Raw genomic sequence first — 19,913 nt, forward strand, 5'->3', positions numbered from 1 at the left:
TATTTTCTTTCATTAAAAATGGGTCTGTTATCATTTACTTCTCAAACTTCATTATCAAACTGGATGATTTTATGTGTCTCTGTTATTACCACAACCTTGCCACAAAAGAATGTTGCTATGATCTTCATTTCACATCTTACTGTCTTAGGTTAAGTTTTTGAATTTAGCTGAAAACCAGATTGGTGTTTGTAGCACCTTGTATACTAAGATTGGTGCTTTTAGCACCTTGTATACCAAGGTTGGTGTTTTTAGCACCTTGTATACCAAGATTGGTGTTTTTAGCACCTTGTATACCAAGATTCATTAAATTTGATAAGTTGTTATATCGTGATGACAACCTCGTATATATACATACTTTTCACAAATATTGTCCCCCTCTGAGAAGGCCACCTGTCTTATGTGGCCCCTTTCCTGGTGCAGAAAGGTTGGCCATATAAGAGGGTGACCACTGTATCTTGCTCATTAATATTTAGATGGATCCTTTCGTGTGTTATTTGGATATTAACAAAAGCTCATGTGTTATTTGGGTATTAACAATCGCCCATGTGTTATTTGGACATTAACAAAAGCCTCAATTCCTTCTACCTCTTCTAGTTCCTCTGATATTTAGGTGACCATTATATCCAGGTATATTGCTCTCACTAATAAGAACGCTTATCAGTTTCTATCTGAGAGGGACCTTTCTTTCATGAGAAATGAAGCCTATGAGGTTAGGGCTATTGCTGCATCTTGGGCCCACTTGAATCAATCCACTTGGATGAAATCAGGAGAACAGCCTTCTGGCAGTCTCACATTTACTTTTCATTCTTTTACCTTTGATATTTGGCACATTAGAGTAAAGGCATTTACTTGTTGTATCCAATCATGACAGCACAGAATGTGGCCAACTAGTCTCTAAGCTTGCAGTAGTAAACTCTCCTACCATAAGGGCAAGTACGTTTTGTTCTTACACTGTTTTTTGTCTTGTCCCATCAGCTGGCAAATCAGCAATGCAATAGTTGTAGGTAATGTATTACTTCTATTAAAATCTAGTTTATCATAGGTAAAACTAATTTTTATTATGTAATGCATACATTTTATATATATATAGTCACATATTTAGTCATATATGTATTAATAAGATAATATGGGAAAGCTGTGTATTCAAAATAAGTTACCCATTTAACTTTTATATTATTTCTTTGCCACTGTACAACATTATGTGTGAAACAAATGTCATCGATCATGGACTGTGACATGATAGCATTGTGTTATAGACCTGATAGCATTGTGTTATAGACCTGATAACATTGTGTTATAGACCTGATAGCATTGTGTTATAGACATTATAGCATTGTGTTATAGACATGATATCATTGTGTTATAGACATGATATCATTGTGTTATAGACATGACGGCATTGTGTTATAGACATGATAGCATTGTGTTATAGACATCACAGCATCTGTGTGATAGTGATGCCAACCTGTTCCAGCATTTATATATAATTTTATTCTCGTTACCTTGCAATTACAATGTTGAATTAGCTAGTACTTTTAAAACCACTGGTATAGCCTTGGCAACTGTAATGTATTAAACTGAACAGACAAGGTTAATATATTACAGTATAACCTGTACACATGAAATATCTTAAGTATAAAAGTAATCTACATAAATTATAGATCTCTGCTCTCTTTAGGGAATATGGAAGATACCAATTGAGGAGATTGACCGGTCTGGGAGCTTTCCAACTCACTTGAACAGATCGGTGACACTCCTCTTGCAGTTATTGAAGGAGCAGGGAGATTTTCTAATGCTCAACAAAGTCCACATGCAGCTGTTAAGGTCTCCAGACAGTGGAAAGTAAGCACAAGATCACCTACATATGCTCTACATATACTCTACATATTCTCTACATATATATACATATGCTCTACATATACCTACTTATACCTACATATGTTCTGCATATACCTACATACCTGCATATACTCTACATATCCATACACATACTCTACATGTACATACATACCTACATATACTCTACATATCCATACACATACTCTACATGTACCTACATACCTGCATATAGTCTACATATCCATACACATACTCTACATGTACCTACATACCTGCATATACTCTACATATCCATACACATACTCTACATGTACATACATACCTACATATACCTACATATCCATACACATACTCTACATGTACCTACATACCTACATATACTCTACATATCCATACACATACTCTACATGTACCTACATACCTACATATACTCTACATATCCATACACATACTCTACATGTACCTACATACCTACATGTACCTACATACCTACATATACTCTACATATCCATACACATACTCTACATGTACCTACATATCTACATATACTCTACATATCCATACACATACTCTACATGTACCTACATACCTGCATATACTCTACATATCCATACACATACTCTACATGTACCTACATACCTGCATATACTCTACATATCCATACACATACTCTACATGTACATACATACCTACATATACCTACATATCCATACACATACTCTACATGTACCTACATACCTACATATACTCTACATATCCATACACATACTCTACATATCCATACACATACTCTACATGTACCTACATACCTACATATACCTACATATCCATACACATACTCTACATGTACCTACATACCTACATATACTCTACATATCCATACACATACTCTACATATACCTACATACCTGCATATACTCTACATATCCATACACATACTCTACATGTACCTACATACCTACATATACCTACATACCTACATATACTCTACATATCCATATGCATACTCTACATATCCATACACATACTCTACATGTACCTACATACCTGCCTATACTCTACATATCCATACACATACTCTACATATACCTACATACCTGCATATACTCTACATATCCATACACATACTCTACATGTACCTACATACCTACATATACTCTACATATCCATACACATACTCTACATATACCTACATACCTACATATACTCTACATATCCATATGCATACTCTACATATCCATACACATACTCTACATGTACCTACATACCTGCATATACTCTACATATCCATACACATACTCTACATATACCTACATACCTGCATATACTCTACATATCCATACACATACTCTACATGTACCTACATACCTACATATACTCTACATATCCATACACATACTCTACATGTACCTACATACCTACATATACTCTACATATCCATACACATACTCTACATGTACCTACATACCTACATATACTCTACATATGCCTACATGGTAAACTAAATAGGTATAAAGAGGCATTCAGTTTTGTATTGTGTTGTCTGAACCTCATAATTGTGAAAATTAGTATAAGTATGGCTAAAAGATTTCTGATATTTCTTTTGCCTGGAGGTTGTAACATTCTCCTGCACAAAATTCCACTGGGGCCCATAATTCAGAGTGTGAAATTCCATTAAATTCAGCATAATTAAGTGAAAATGAAGAGAAAACTAATTTTATTTTGTGAATTTCTTAAGTCTGTGCATAAGAGAGGTTGTGTGGAGAGAATTTCGAGTCTCATACGCCAATCACAAGGTTAAATATGTTTGTAATATATAATTTGTCATCATTCATTGAATATCCATCAGCATTCACATAGGTGATATGTCCCTTTGTCATCATTCATTGAATATCCATCAGCATTCACATAGGTGATATGTCCCTTTGTCATCATTCATTGAATATCCATCAGCATTCACATAGGTGATATGTCCCTTTGTCATCATTCATTGAATATCCATCAGCATTCATATAGGTGATATGTCCCTTTGTCATCATTCATTGAATATCCATCAGCATTCACATAGGTGATATGTCCCTTTGTCATCATTCATTGAATATCCATCAGCATTCACATAGGTGATATGTCCCTTTGTCATCATTCATTGAATATCCATCAGCATTCACATAGGTGATATGTCCCTTTGTCATCATTCATTGATCATTTTTATGGTAGGTTATCTGACTCTAAACAAAGCATCATACAATGGGTCACAGATTTCACTTCCAGATCAGCATCGTGCCTCATTATTCACTGTGCACTGTCACTGAAATACACACAGACAACCACACCATGATGCTCTAAAGAATAAACAGTTAACATTTAAATCATTACCAAGAATGCCTAAATCAAACTCTTGTATCAACACCAAAATTAGACGAGAAAAAATTCTCTAAAAATCAACTGGGACTACATTCATGGGTACTGAACTAGAAATTTCTGTTAAGGGATTGTTCACATAGGAACACAGTGATCACATTTGTTTGAACCAGGTATACTGAACAATTCTATTATGATCCCTACAAAATTATATTCTTACATTGGAGTTATGATTGTATGTCTGGAATCTGCTCAATAGAGTGGCATTGAAACAAGAAAGTTCCTGCTGGGTATAACCATATTCATTTTCAAAGAGTCAGTACCAAGAAGAAGACAAATAAGCGAACCACAAGATTGGGATTTCCTTGTCTTATTGCCAGCTTATGTGGTAATTATTTTTCTCCCCCTTTTCTAATTCAAATAGAACAAAAATATCACATCTGTATTGTACCACATCAGTCATTTTGCAAATGTCAAAGTTTTGTTGAACATCCATACAGCTTTCAGGCAGGGTTCTATATTATTATAATCAGCCCATCAGCCAGTTGTGTATTTTTCATAGGATCCTTGCATTTGGCAAAATATTCATCCTTCTGGACAGTGGCAATTCGTGTGTTTAAACATCTTATTTTAACTTACAAGAAAGTATATGTAAATAAATTAAATAAAATCATTTTTTGCTGGTTTTATCGGGGGTTGGGGGGGGGCTGGTGTTGAACCATGTAGATGACTTAAATTTGGAAATTGTAACCAAAGTGAAAGTTAAAATGCTATCAGTTTATACTAAAACCTCATTAATGTTTAACTGTATTTTCTGAATGATGGGTCAAAGATTGAAAGGTATTAAATTGGGGTATATATTTCCAAATCAGAATACTCAATTCAGAATACTCTATACAATGTACATGTGTTTTTTCCATGTCTTGCCAACTGGTGATCAACAAGTAAACAATATGCATGTTTACAATTTCAACCGTAACTGTGATATTTGAGTTGCTTACAGGAAATATCTACGTGATGCTGAGAGGGTTTACCTGGCAAAGCTTGCTTACACAACAGCCCTGGATGTAATTGACACGGAGACTCAGAAGTTAAAAACAGTTTCAGATGAAGAGAAGAAAATAAAGTTCATAATGGATGCATACAAGGTGTGGGAGTATGCTGCACCTAAGACAGCAATTCTTGGAGACAGGATCAATGATATTCTAGCACAGGCATATAAAGCCATTAAGAAAACAAATGTAAGTTATTTTACATGGATTGTGCAAGTTACTTTGACAAAATTTCCTGTTCTCTTTTGGGTTTAAATTAAATCTGGTGAGTGTGTAATATTATGGGCTACATTTTTATGGTGGATATGGTAAATTTTACCATCTTGAAACCAACACACATTGGGTCAAAGGCATGGCTCAGAAAGGTCATAACATTCCATACACCTTGATAAGCTAACATATTATGAATGTATTACCTAATACACCATACATTAATTTCTTTGTACCACCTGATACACCATACATTCATTTCTTTGTTGAAAGAATAAGACATAAGATCACCTATCTACCATTGTTGCTTTTTCATGGTTGATTTGATGCAGGTTATAGCATTTATTTCTCTTTGGTTTAAAAAATCCTCCTGAATGACTGACAAATCGGTTTAAGTAAAATCTAGCCTTCTTTTTGGGATAAATAAACCACACAGTAACTCATTTTCTTATATCATTTTATCAATTCATGTATTTGATTCATAAATAAGTATACTTATACTTCAACTTTTGTTTTACCTAGTTGTGTATTGCCAGTTGTTCGTTGACATATATGTCCCACTTGGCATGCAGGTCTTGATTTTCTGATTCTAATAAGATAATTATAAACCTCTCTTTCATTGAATATGACGTTTTATGGGAATATAGGAGTATATATGTTGATTGATTGATTGTATTTTAACAGCGCATCAGCACTGTTAGGCTATTTAGTGCCATGCAACATGTTATATGTATAATCTTTTAAAAATTATAAAAAGTCTCACATCGACCAGATAGATTGAAATTAAAATGATAAGATGGTAAAATGTGAAAAATAAAGCTTCCCGATCAATGAGGGGAATATATATGTTGAAACTTTCAAATAATGTACAAGTAAATACATTATGAGGAGTCACACTGATAACAGTACAAAATCATAAATATCATAATCAAGGTTGATATTGATTACACAACAGGGGAATAATTACTTAAAGGTAAAGGTGCTTTCTCACTTGTTCTGTCAGCTATTTGGTATAAGAGTCTAATATTGCCAACAAGGACAAGTGACATCATTGTAATGAAAATGTGAGCAATGAAAAAACAATGAATATCATCCAGAAATGCCTCATTAAATCCGACAGAGAAATGTGTCCAGATAAGTCTTTTTCAATGAATTTTTCCTGAATTCTGGATTCACTGAATTTGGTTGGTGCATTTAAATCATCCAAGCGAAAATCTTCTAAGGGTCCTTTTCAGTCTACCATTATAATATTAGATGAAAATATATTTGTGACTCAAAACAATGTTCCATACAGCCATTGAAAATTAAAGCAAAGTGATCATATTCTAGAAATTTGGTACATTTTCATCTTGTCGTAGGCAATGTGCAGCATGTAATTGAACAAAAAACTTGGAGTGTGAGACATATTAATGGTGGTTGTTTTTGGAGACAATGAAGAAATAATATTATGTAAATTATTCTGTTTGGATCTGTAAATAAAAACTGTGATGAACTCGTTGTAAATAGGGCTGTTTTAAATTGTATCTTGCTCATCAGTGATACCAGTAAAGTTTCTTTATCATTGTTTTGTCAGAGATTCTTGTGGAAATATGTTTTCTGTTTCTTTAAAGATAATAGTTCTGTATGTTTCAAATAATTCATGTCCTGTAATGTCTTGGAACAGGAAATAAATAATGAGACAGGTTAGAAACTAAATTATTGACATCAAAAATATGTCCCAGAACCTTCAAAAATGAGAAATTCACACCCCATCCTACCCCCTGCATAACACTACACTTAAATGCTGAAATAATTCTTCAATCTTTGATCAGAATGTTATAAATGGCTGCATTTTTCTTTTTCTGATAATTTATTCTCTTTGTTTGTGTACAAATAAATCAAAAGACTCAAAGAGACAAGAGACAACGGAAACAGAAGTCTTACTCTCACCTGTGCAGACGCCTTGGATGTGGGAGGTCACAGGTTTTGAACCCTGGCTGAGTCATACCAAAAACTTATAAAAATGGTACTAACAGCTGCCTCACTAGGCGCTCACACTCAGCATTAAGAGGTTAGTGTTAGTGCTTGTTTGCCTTGTGTCAGGATAATGTGACTGGGTGGGTCATGATGCTATATGTCTGCAGCATGATGCCGCAGTGCTAGGCATCACTATATACTGCCACACTACAGACATTGTAGCAATATGACTTAAAAATTGTTAAAGCTACGTTAAAAATTCAAATCACATGCACACACTCACACACCTATGCTGACATAACAGTAGCTGATGTTGTAGCTGTCATGATTGAAAAACATTACTCATGAAGTGATTATTTAAAATAATGGGTCTTGTTGCAAATTAAAAAGTGGTTTAGTACTTGATTTTCACATCATGACAGCAACTAATCTGCTGGCCATCAGTGTTTTTTTTATAATTGCTGAATGGTCAGTTTCTTTGACATAAGTGGCCTTGTTTACTCACAGTATATAAGAATGGAACGTAAAATTCACTTTCATAGCTTGTTTCCTCGCTCAGTCACATTTGGAAAAAATAATTGGGTAATGCCTCTAATAGGATAGTTTATGTTTGTATGCATATGTTGTCATTATGTCAGATATGTGTTTCACTGAACTGGAAACACAGCTCTTTACTCTAAAGATAATTGTATCTTTTCAGACAAAATCCTGCTTTGTTCAGTCAAACTGATTTGGGATTAAGAGTCTTAAAAGGGTTAATTAACTACTAGCCCTGAAAAGTTGAGCAAAAAAAATCCAAGCCTATCAAATAAAGCAATGAGTTCATTACATGTGTTCCAGAACTTTTGTCTTGAAAAAAAATAAACTGAGATATCTAAAAACTTAATTGCAGTAATAAGTTATTTTTAAAAATAATTAATGGTGTCCCAAATTTTAGAATGTCCCAACATATATGGTAAATACTGAGGGACATATTTTGATTGACATATAGTGTGTTATTTCTTTAGGCTGTGACAGTTTTAATATCTAATGTTATGGCTGGGTACAAGAAAGAAATGTTTACCTTTGTGCCAAGGAAAGAGCCAAATATGTATTTGTCTAGATGTCCAATACACCTAATCCATATATATATATATATATATATATATATATATATATATATATATATATATATATATATATATGAGAAGAACATGGGCAGACAGAAAAAAGAGACTAACAGAGATATACAAGATGGAGACTTAATAGAAGAGGTAGAATACCTAATGGAGTCATATTATGAGAGTGGACAACAGTATCAAGAAACCATGTAGCTAAACTGTAGTATAGAACTTAGAGAGGTGGCCAGAACTTTAGTATATGTGTACTTAGATAGAAAAAAATAGTTTCCCAAAATGACTTAGTGTCTTAAATAGTATACCACTGAGTTCCCTTCACTTTGAAGCCAGAAGAACCCTCTGCTCAGAAGTGGTATAGACTCTATCAGGTCAGACCACAGGACCTCAAGGGTCAGATTCCTAATAATAAGTACTGCACCAGCAGGCAAGCAGACACATTTGAGCACCTTCTTTTAGAATGTCAAAAGCATACAACTCTGAAACATTTTGTTCTTTTCACATTACGATTCCAACTTAAAATTAAGACATTATTATCTGGCATTCCAATGTTCTTTGATGGAACTGATACACAAATATTTGTGCCAGTGCAAACCATGATAAAATTATCAAATTATTTTTAAAATTAATACACAGGTTCCAACACAAGTCTATTCAATCTTACTACCAGTAATATATGATCTCTGAAGTAATTACATATACCATATTTACCGTATATATTGGGACATGATAAAATAATAATTTTTATTCCTGTCCCAGAACTTAAGGTGAAACTTTTTTCACATAGGTCATATGTCCCGAGACTTAAGAAATGAAGTTAATTTGTATTTAATTTGTGGCGCCCCCCCCCACTACACGTTACAAAATAAATAAAATGCTCATTTGATAATAAAAAGGAAGAACTAACCTTATATTGTTATCATTTATTCCTTTTCTTTCATCGTGAGCATTAAATAATAAAATATATCCACAAACTCCTTATATGTAGCGTAGGCTTCCATACTGTAGCATGTATCGCTTATGTCCAATAACATATGACACGTTCATTGACAAGAACGTTGAGAAACAAATCATGTTTGGGTGTGCTCAAAGGTTTGAATATGTTATCCGACTGAAAACTGGATCCAACAAAATCGCAAAAGAGAGGGAAATAATCAATCGATATCTTGAAGACAACTGTCATTCACGCATGACACGGTGTTAGGTGCAAAATAACCAAGATTGAATTATATCCAGGTCAACTATATGACAGTATCTTGCAAATAAAAATCATTATTTGAAAACACATTCACTTGAGTGCAAGTGACAATCTTTTTGCTAGCATGGGTTACGAAAGTATCATTAAAGCAAGTTATTGCTGTGTATACTATTTACCCATGGACATCAGTGCCTATTTGTATTAATTATAACTACAGATGCCAACCAGATAGAAGCCCAGGTGGTGAATAAACAAAACTGGCAAAGAGCAGTAAACTCATTCTTTGAACTTACCGACAGGACATCAAAGGTTTTTTATACTACAAAGCAAGCTGATGTTGTGGGTTCAATCCCCAACTGAGTCATACCAGATACTTACAAAAATGGTACTAACAGCTGCCTTGCTAGGCGCTCAGCATTAAGAGGTTAGTGTTAGGACTGGTCGGCCTGGTGTCAGGATAATGTGACTGGGTGGGACATCATGCTACATGTCTGCGGCATGATGCCCCAGTGCTAGACATCACTATAAACTGCCACACTGCAGACATCGTAGCGATATGACTTAAAATTTTTTAAAGCTACGTTAAAAATCCTAATCACACACACACACACAAAAGCAAGCTGACCTCGGAAGGTGACTTTTAGATGCTTTGAAGCCAGTTTGTCTTTTTTTTTTTAAAGATATCAATACAAAGGTTATTTTATTGCAAAGCAAGTTGACCTTGGAAGCCAACTTTGGGTTCTTTTAAGTGTGCAGATTTTTATTTATTTTTTGAATATACAAAGACGACCGAGATGTGGAAGCCAACCTTTTCACTGGTATTCAGGTGAATTTTTAAAATAAATTGAAGCAGTGGAACAAATGTTATAGTGCTTCATGCACGGACATGGATGACCCATCATTGCCCCAAAGATTTGGAGAAAAATAAAATCATTTGATGAATTCATGAAGGCCATAAGAGAGCAGATGATTTCACAAACAATAAACAACTGATATCCTGAAGACAACTGTCATTCATATATGACACGATGCAAAATAACCAAGATTGAATTGTATCCAGGTCAACTATATGACAGTATCTTACAAATAAAAATCATTATTTGAAAACACATTCACTTGAGTGAAAGTGACAATCTTTTCAATACCACGAGTTACAAAAGTATCATTAAAGCAAGTTATTGCTTTGTATATTATTTACCTGCAGAAATCAATGCTCGTTTTTATTAATTATATCTACAGATGCCAAGCCAGATGACCACTTGGGTGGTCTAGTGGTTAGAGCATCTGTCTCAGAATGGGGAGGTTGTGGGTTTGAACCCCGGCTGAGTCATACCAAAGACTTACAAAATTGGTACTAACAGCTACCTCGCTTGGTGCTCAGCATTTAGAGGTTAGTGTTGGGACTGGTTGGCTAGGTGTCAAGTTAATGTGACTGGGTGGGACATCATGCTATGTGTCTGTGGCATAATGCCCCAATGCTAGACATCACTATAAACTGCCACACTGCAGACATCATAGTGATATGGCTGAAAAATTGCTAAAAGCTACATTAAAAATCCTAATCACACACACACAGATGCCAAGCCAGGTGAAGAAGCCCAGGTGGTGAATTGAACTTACCAACAGGACATTAAAAACAAAGTTTTTTTTTAATTACAAAGTAAGCCGACCTCGGAAACCGAGTTTGGATTCTTTTAGGTGTGCTGATATTATTTTTTAATGTACAAAGATGGCTGAGATGTGGAAGCTAATTTTTCACTGGTATTCATGGGAAGTTTGAAAATAAATTGAAACAATGGAACAGTTTTCAAAGTGGCACAAAATAGTGCTACGTGCACAGACATCGAGGACCCGGTGTCGCCCAGAAGATTTGGAGAAAATAAAATCATTTCATGAATTCACGAGGGGCAAAAGAGAAGCAAACAGTATGATCATTGACATGGATGATATTCTAGTGTACTTTGATCTCATTCCAGGATGGAAAGATATGGGTCAAAAGTGTGAGAATTAACATGACTGGTGCAGATTTGAAGAAAATAATCTGACTTCAGTCATTGCAGTTTCTGCTTCAGGTGATGTGTTGCCTCTAATGATAATTCTTCAACGTATGAGAAAGCTCAAAAAATACATTCATGCACCAAAAGAATGGATCGTATATGTGCAGGAGAAGGGTTGTATTCATGAGATAATGCTCAGTGGATTAAAGAGTTTTATCTCAAGTACACAGCTTTATATTTTTTTAAACAAAATTTCAGTTGGAATATTTATTTCGCCATGTAATTTTCGAATGATTTAATAAGTGTCCCACAACATACAGCACCAAAAAATGATCTGTCCCAGAACATACAGTGCACAAAAAAATTTAAGTGTCCCAACATATATAGTAAATACAGTACATGAACTGATTGTGTATGTATTTATATTTGAATGACTTATCTTCTTAAAGTCAGTGGACAATTTTTTTTGGTTAAAATTTCTCTGTGATAGGGGAGAGTTTTCAGCAAGCTTTTGACTTTCTGCAGAATCCTCATATATTGTTATAAATCATACAAGAAAATGTTTTCTTGAATAAGTAATGTACAAACAATGTGAGGGAGTTTTTCACAGAGAAACATTTTTTATAATTAGCAAATATATTTCTATGATTGTATGTAATATATTTCTATGATAATATGTAATATATTTCTATGATTGTATGTAATATATTTCTATGATTGTATGTATGTCTTATATTTGAAATTGTTATATTATCATTTACAGTCGGTAAAACAGTTCCAGCAAGCTAACGTTCCTTATTGCATAATGTTCTGATTCAAGTCACATTTGTATGTGTCTAATGGGTAATTTATTTCATTAATTTCTTGTCAGCTTCAGGCCACTAATGTTCTGATAGAGCAAGCAATCAGGTTCTGCCGACAGCAACAGTATGAACAAGCCATGAGGAAAGCCAATCAGGTATTAAGATATGTGTAATCAGCTTTTTTTGTGGGGGGACCTGGAACTTTATGAGAACTAATATTTATGCATCAGTTGTTTATTTCTGGGGCATCTTGAGTCCTGCCTGTCTGTCCGTATGCCCCAATATAGCTTATTAGACAATTAGGCAAAACCACTGAAACTATTCTGGCTTTAGCATTTTTTTGAAAACATTTTTAGCAAAAACATTAACCACCATAGGTATTGAGGTTCTCTATTGACCAAAATCTGCCTCATTCTAAATCTACTACCTCTTTTGACTAAAATCAGCCTTATACTAAATCTGCAATCACTTTTGGCTAAGACCGTTCCAGTGGCCTAGTGGTTAGAGCGTCCGCCTTGGATGCGAGAAGTCGTGGGTTCGATCCCCAGCCAAGTCTTACCAAAGACTTACAAAAATGATACTAACAGCTGCCTTGCTTCACGCTCAGCATTAAGAGGTTAGTGTTATGACTGGTCGGCCTGGTGTCGGGATAATGTGACTGGGTGGGACATCATGCTACATGTCTGTGACATGATGCCACAGTGCTAGACATCACTATAAACTGCCATACATGTCTGTGACATGATGCCACAGTGCTAGACATCACTATAAACTGCCACACTGCAGACATTGTTGCAATATGACAGAATTTTTTTTAAAGCTAAGTTAAAAATCCAAATCACACACACACACTTTTGGCTAAAATCGGCCTTGTACTAAATCTGCTATCATTTTTAACTGAAATCACCCTGTTCTGAATCTATTGTTACTTTTGGCTAATGGCTAAAAGCAGCCCTATTCTAAATCTGCTATCACTTTTGGCTAAAATCGGCCCTATTCTAAATCTGATATCACTTTTGGCTAAAATCAGCCCTGTTCTGCTATCACTTTTGGCTAAAATCAGCCCTATTCTAAATCTGCTATCACTTTTGACTAAAATCAGCCCTATTCTAAATCTGCTATCACTTTTGGCTAAAACCAGCCCTGTTCTAAATCTGCTATCACTTTTGACTAAAATCAGCCCTATTCTAAATCTGCTATCACTTTTGACTAAAATCAGCCCTATTCTAAATCTGCTATCACTTTTTGCTAAAATCAGCCCTGTTCTAAATCTGCTATCACTTTTGATAAATCAGCCCTATTCTAAATCTGCTATCACTTTTGACTAAAATCAGCCCTCTTCTAAATCTGCTATCACTTTTGGCTAAAATCAGCCCTCTTCTAAATCTGCTATCACTTTTGACTAAAATCAGCCCTATTCTAAATCTGCTATCACTTCTGACTAAAATCAGCCCTGTTCTAAATCTGCTCTCACTTTTGACTAAAATCAGCCCTGTTCTAAATCTGCTATCACTTTTGGCTAAAATCAGCCCTGTTCTAAATCTGCTATCACTTTTTACGAAAATCGGCCCTATTCTAAAACTGCTATCACTTTTGGCTAAAATTGGCCCTATAATAAATAAATTATATCAGTATTTCATAGAACAGTTTCAAAATATGTATTAGTCCTTGCTATGTTTTAATGCAAGATAATGATGTCATATATAGCTGAAAACAGACAATGATTTACATTAGTGTTCCATACATTAGTGACAGACCTGCCAGCTCTTACAATTTTGCCGTAAGTCTTAACGAAAATTACCCTTAAAATACGGACTTATGACATACTAGCAAAAACTACAGAAAAATGATCGTTGCCAAAAAATCCAGATAATAGGTTCATCCATGTTTTATTTGGATACAGGTTTCATCTTAGAATTAGTGAACTTAGTCAGGGAACAAGACTAACTTTACAGCAGCACCTAGATACTTTAAACTGCACCTATTTGTTCATGCAAAGCATCTTTGTGATCGAACCATTGATTGTAGAATTTTTAAAAATGGTGTCCAGAAAGCAGTGCATGTTAAAGGGAAAATAAGCTTCTAGAAAAGTGTTAATAATCAACACAGAAGAATAAAGAGTAGTATTCAGATTCTTGTGAGCTGGAAAGGACACAATTATGCTTGAACTTTTAATTACGTTTTCCAGCTTTACAATAGCAGTTATTGATATTTTGTTACACATTACTGAGAACTGGTCAATCTTACAGGGAAAAAATAAACTGCCTTATTGAGACAGACTCGTCAAGGTTAGCAGGTCTGTAGTGATATGTTTTGTTATGTACTGTATTGTATACATAAACATGTAAGAGAAACATTAGAAGAAATATTCCCTATCTCTTTAAGTATTAATGTATTTTTGTTGAAACTGACATGTGCTTACTAGTTTTATTCTGATATTTTTCTTCAAAAAATAAGATCCTTGTATTTGTTGTGAGGTGTTTTTCATTGGACGATGACTATCCTCAGTTGTGGCATTATTATATTGAAATTTATTGCTGAATGTTTTTAATTTATTCCAAAGATTTATCTTTTTAATGTAGTGTAGACAATTGTCTGAAGTAGGATTCTTTGATATTATACTGTACCACCTATAAGGCTGTACCGTTATCAACCCCATGACCGAGTTATACCAATGAATAATAATTACGGTTGAAAGAAGATGAGTTGTAATCATGTATCTTTTTTGCCTCTTTAAAACGCTATTGTTTGAAGATCTTTGATCATTTCAGCTGTACTGCAGTTCAGTATCTAAAGCCGTTCTTACGAATATCGTGCATCTGTTCTTACTATAATGCCATTTGATACATAATACAGTAAGTGATTATGGTCCTCAACTACCACACAGTTAGGGAATGGACATCAACTACCACATTATAATGAGGGAATGGACCTCAACTACCACACTGTAATGAGGGAATGGACCTCAACTACCACATTATAATGAGGGAATGGACCTCAGCTCTGATGTTTTAATGAAGAAATGGACCTCAACTTAGATGTTATAATGTGGGAATGGACTTCAACTACTGCATTATAATGAGGTAGAGATTTAATGCCAAGTCCCATTTAAGGGAGGGAGTCTCCTCTTTTCTCCCATCAGAATTTGTTTGGAAAACACTTTTATTATTGTGATTTGATTGGCTGTAAGACTTTGGAAACTACCTGAAAGTGGTTGACAGATGATTAAAAAACAGATTTTTACATGACCTTTTCAGTGCATTCTCATCATGGAAACATACCTCTCAAAAGAATATGCTAATATGTGTAATGTTTCAAAATTCATGACACTAAGTTAGGAAAAAGTTAGAGAAGTAATTTTGGTATCACAGCATTAGAGGAGTACATGTACACAAGAGTAACACTGAAAAATACATTAAATGGCCACAGGATTGGTTCTTTTCTTGATATGAACTACATGCACTGTGCATTTATTATCTCCTAGTGCTTTTGCCAGCCCAGGTTATGGGACTTGCTAAGTTATTACATTATAAAATGAATGACACTTTTGGTTTAAAGAGACATACATTTTATTTCATAACTTATAGGGCTTCTGTGATGCCTTATTAATGGTAAGTGAGCTAACTATTAGTGTTGAAATTGTATGATAATGGTTTATACTTGCTCTTCTACCTGTCATGTACTCTCCGTTATGAATCACTGCCATCTCACCTCTGCGTGGGTGCGAGTCTCGGATTCGGCCAATGTGGGTATGTGAGAAAGCTTGCCAGTTGTTTCTCGAGGGTCGGTGGTTCTTTCTGGGGATTTCCTGGGTTCTTCCTCCACCATTAATACTGGCCACCATGTATAGCCTATCATGTGCTGAAAAATGGCATTAAACCCCACAACAACAACAACAACAACCACCTGTCATGTATGTTTTTTGCTGATAGGACAAAACAGATTATTTTTAGATGGACAGGAGTGGACTATATTTAAATTTCTTTTTCAGAGCTCTTCGGATGGCGCAAATTCTGAGGATGTAAAATCACCCACACCAGTTTCTGTAGAGAAGAATGACATGCCTTTATCCACTTCACCTGCAGAAACATGTGCTGCCAAAATGGCATCTGATCCACAAATTGCAAACAAATTCTCTTCTGACCCCATAGCAGCTACTGACTTTCCTACACAGACTGTTAGTATAGAGGCAGGTGCTCCATCAACAACCAACATGACTACTATTCAGTCAGAATCCAAGACTGATAAAACGGAGGAACCTCACGATGATGGAAATATTGTAAAGGAGTCTGAGCATATACAAAGGTCAGTTTTAGCATCACAAGCTTCTGGAGCAGAGAGTAACAATAAGAACATTAATTCTGAAAACAACACTATCAAGACAGAACCAGTAATCTCCACTCAGACATCTGGAGTTGAACCTGAAAAAAGTGTGATCTATTTGTCAGACTCATCTGAACCAACCACATCACCTAGGAAAATTCCATCAGCTGGAAAACAGCACCAGGAATCAATTGATATGTCACAATCTAGTGTCATGGATGACTCCTCAAAAGAGGTCTCCCAATCCAGTGTAGCAGGGGACTTGAATAGTACTGCAGATGATGTGTCACGGTCTAGCATGTCAGATGACCTGTCCCAGTCTGATGATGAAGAGGATGTGTCCCAGTCAAATGTTGGGGAAAGCATGAACCAGTCCAGTGTAGCAGATGACGCATCTCAGTCCAGTATGGATGATGATGATGATAGTTCCCAGTCAAGCACAGCAGGTGATGAACCTTCTGAATCTAATGAGGAACAAGATGACCTAAGCTCTGAATCATCAAGTGGAACACCAGACAACTCTTCGGATGAAGATTATGCAGTATCAGATGACATGGACACTGAGTCAAGCTCAGACTCGTCCTTCAGTGATCTTGAAAATTCACAATTGGTTCGAAGTACACCACAAACTGGTCCCAGGACAGCTGTAACCAGTGCATTTCCTGTACATTTAGTGAAAAATACAATGGCAACACTGCCTCGACCACAGCTACAACCAAAGAGCTTTCAAGACCAGTTCTTAAAGGCCATCATCTCCCAGTCGTATCAATCTCAGTTTATTAAGTCTGTGCAAGCAGACACTTCCAGATTTCAGATGGGTGCTGGGATGTCAATTGCTGGCGCTGACCTGTCCAGTAAAACTCAAGTGACTCATGAGCTAATCAACTCTCCTGACTCGCAAGGTGAATCAAAGAATGTGCCGTCTTTGCCTGTGGTGGAACAGGGTATGAGTGCAGAGTCAGGAGACGATGATGATGATGATGATGTGATTATGATAAGCTCATCACCTGAAGCAGGTGCACAAGTCAGGCAAGGCATCAATGTTACTGGAACTGCTGTCAGTAAGGTTCTGGAACTGTCTAAGCAAATGGATAAATATAAAAAGTAATACATATGACATAATTATGATGGCCATTTGCCTGAGGTGCATCCATCTGCAGGCACAGAAATGGATCATACTTCACTTGAAGCTGGCAAAATGTCTTGCTAATTCTTAAAAGCAGCTTGAAATGTGTACCGTGTCTTGTGCTTCAAAATGGGTAATGAAAATGGAAACAAAAGTTAGGAGCATGAAAATTTCTTTATTTGGCATTGTTTGTTACATCTACCAAGTTTTGGGAAAATTCTTTCTTTAGAAATTATTCTTGAAAATGAGTTCTAAAGTAGCTGACAGACAGCTAGGGTTGACTTTACTGTATATTTTCAGTGATAAGTATCATTCATTTTCCAGCAGATGTATGATGGTGAAGCACATCTGATAACAACACAGATACAAGTTCATGGTTAGTACAAAGTCATACATGTGGCAGAACCATCTAATAAAAAATTGGATCTGTAGATTTGCTATTGGTATAAATTTTTGTTCATGAAGGGGATTGAAAACAAAAATAAGTGCATTTTGTTGCCATAATATGTATTCTCTACATAGCATAATAAAACAGCAGGTTTCGAACATAAATTGGATTTCAATTCTGATGTTACAATAATAAATAATTAATATAAGTCAGTATATTTTAGGTTAATTAAAAAAGAAGAGCTATTTTCTGCAAGGATTTTTTAAGCAGCATCCAATCACATTTTTAGTTTCTTCCACAATATTGCTGTCTGGTGACCACTGATAACATTCACAATGGTTATTAAACCACTCTTAATAGGCTCTCAATAGTTCTCCAGATTCTGCCCTGGATCACTATTTTGCAAAGAATGGAGATGGCTTCTTTGTATCAGCATTAGAATGTTGTAATGACAGGACAACTATGCTCTGCCTGCAAAGAACTTCTGATTCTGCTCAAATCTTACAGCACAAATGAATATTTTCATTGTAAACAAGATGATATAGTCCTCTGCTTGACATCAGGTCACAATTAGTATTTTCTATAATAAACACCTACTGGAAAATTTCATTATGGAAGGTTTTAAATGTTTACAAGATAAAATCTTAGTTATAATTAGAAGGTCTGTTACTAAAAATAGAATATGGAAACAACAGGTACATGTATATGCATCATTTCATGGGGAATTTCCAATGTTCTTGACTCTGAGAAAAACATGTTTACAAACCAAAATCAGGTAGAAAATGAACTTGATTTTGGACAAGGTCAGGTACAAAATAAAATTATCCATAGCATGTCATGAAATAATAAAATAAAGAAAAACTAAAAACAAACTAATAGAAACAATTTCAAATAAAAAGACATATCTGCTATTTTTATGCAGTTTTTGACAATGTCATTCGTTTCTTCTTCATCACATCAGCCACTCTTGCCAAGGATATTCATCCCCAGTGAAGTTTCAGGGACTAAACTGGAAAAAGTCCCACTTGCACCGGTCCAATGGCCATAGTGTCAACATTTATGACAGCCACTGATACCAGGTCATATCTTAGCCAGTGTCCATCACAAATATGATCTTGCACACATTTACAATTCCTGTTTCTGAAATAGGCCTTTCACAGCCACTCAACTAGTTTTTTCCCAGCGAATTTCTGGGCTTTTACTTGTACACTCATTACAGTGATACACACTTGCAACTTAGCAGTCAATAACTGTACACTATATACTAAAGAACAACTAGTCACTATTAAAAGAACAAGGCCAAATGCAGTAAGAATCCTGATGAATTGCATGAGTTTGAAACTGCATGCAAGCATATGATAATGCTGCATATACATTTATTTTTTAGTTACATACCCACTATGTAGGATTCCTTCCACTACTGGGGCCCAAATTGCTCACCGCTACGGATTACTGCCATCGCATCTGTCTGCGTGGTTTCGAGTCTTGGGATCAGCCAATGTGGATACGTGCAGAAGCTTGCCAGTAGCTTCTTGTGGGTTGGTG

The 19,913-nt window shown here is 35.3% G+C and overlaps 1 protein-coding gene across 2 annotated transcripts in view; it reads left to right on the top strand.

Annotated features, from left to right (window-relative positions):
* Positions 1-18,532, top strand: part of LOC149792503 (calcineurin-binding protein cabin-1-like) — a 197,794-nt gene extending 179,262 nt beyond the window's left edge. For both annotated transcript variants that reach the window (XM_089971114.1, XM_089971115.1), the window contains exons 38-41: positions 1,679-1,842; positions 5,204-5,441; positions 12,600-12,686; positions 16,523-18,532. In XM_089971114.1, the coding sequence (XP_089827240.1) occupies positions 1,679-1,842; positions 5,204-5,441; positions 12,600-12,686; positions 16,523-17,962 (1,929 nt within the window). In that variant the 3' untranslated portion in view covers positions 17,963-18,532. The remainder of the gene's footprint in view (positions 1-1,678; positions 1,843-5,203; positions 5,442-12,599; positions 12,687-16,522) is intronic.
* The last annotated feature ends 1,381 nt before the right edge of the window (positions 18,533-19,913 follow it).

The sequence above is a fragment of the Sinohyriopsis cumingii genome, chromosome 9 (assembly GCF_028554795.1).
Source record: "Sinohyriopsis cumingii isolate HCF-2022 chromosome 9, ASM2855479v2, whole genome shotgun sequence".
Taxonomy (NCBI): domain Eukaryota; kingdom Metazoa; phylum Mollusca; class Bivalvia; order Unionida; family Unionidae; genus Sinohyriopsis; species Sinohyriopsis cumingii.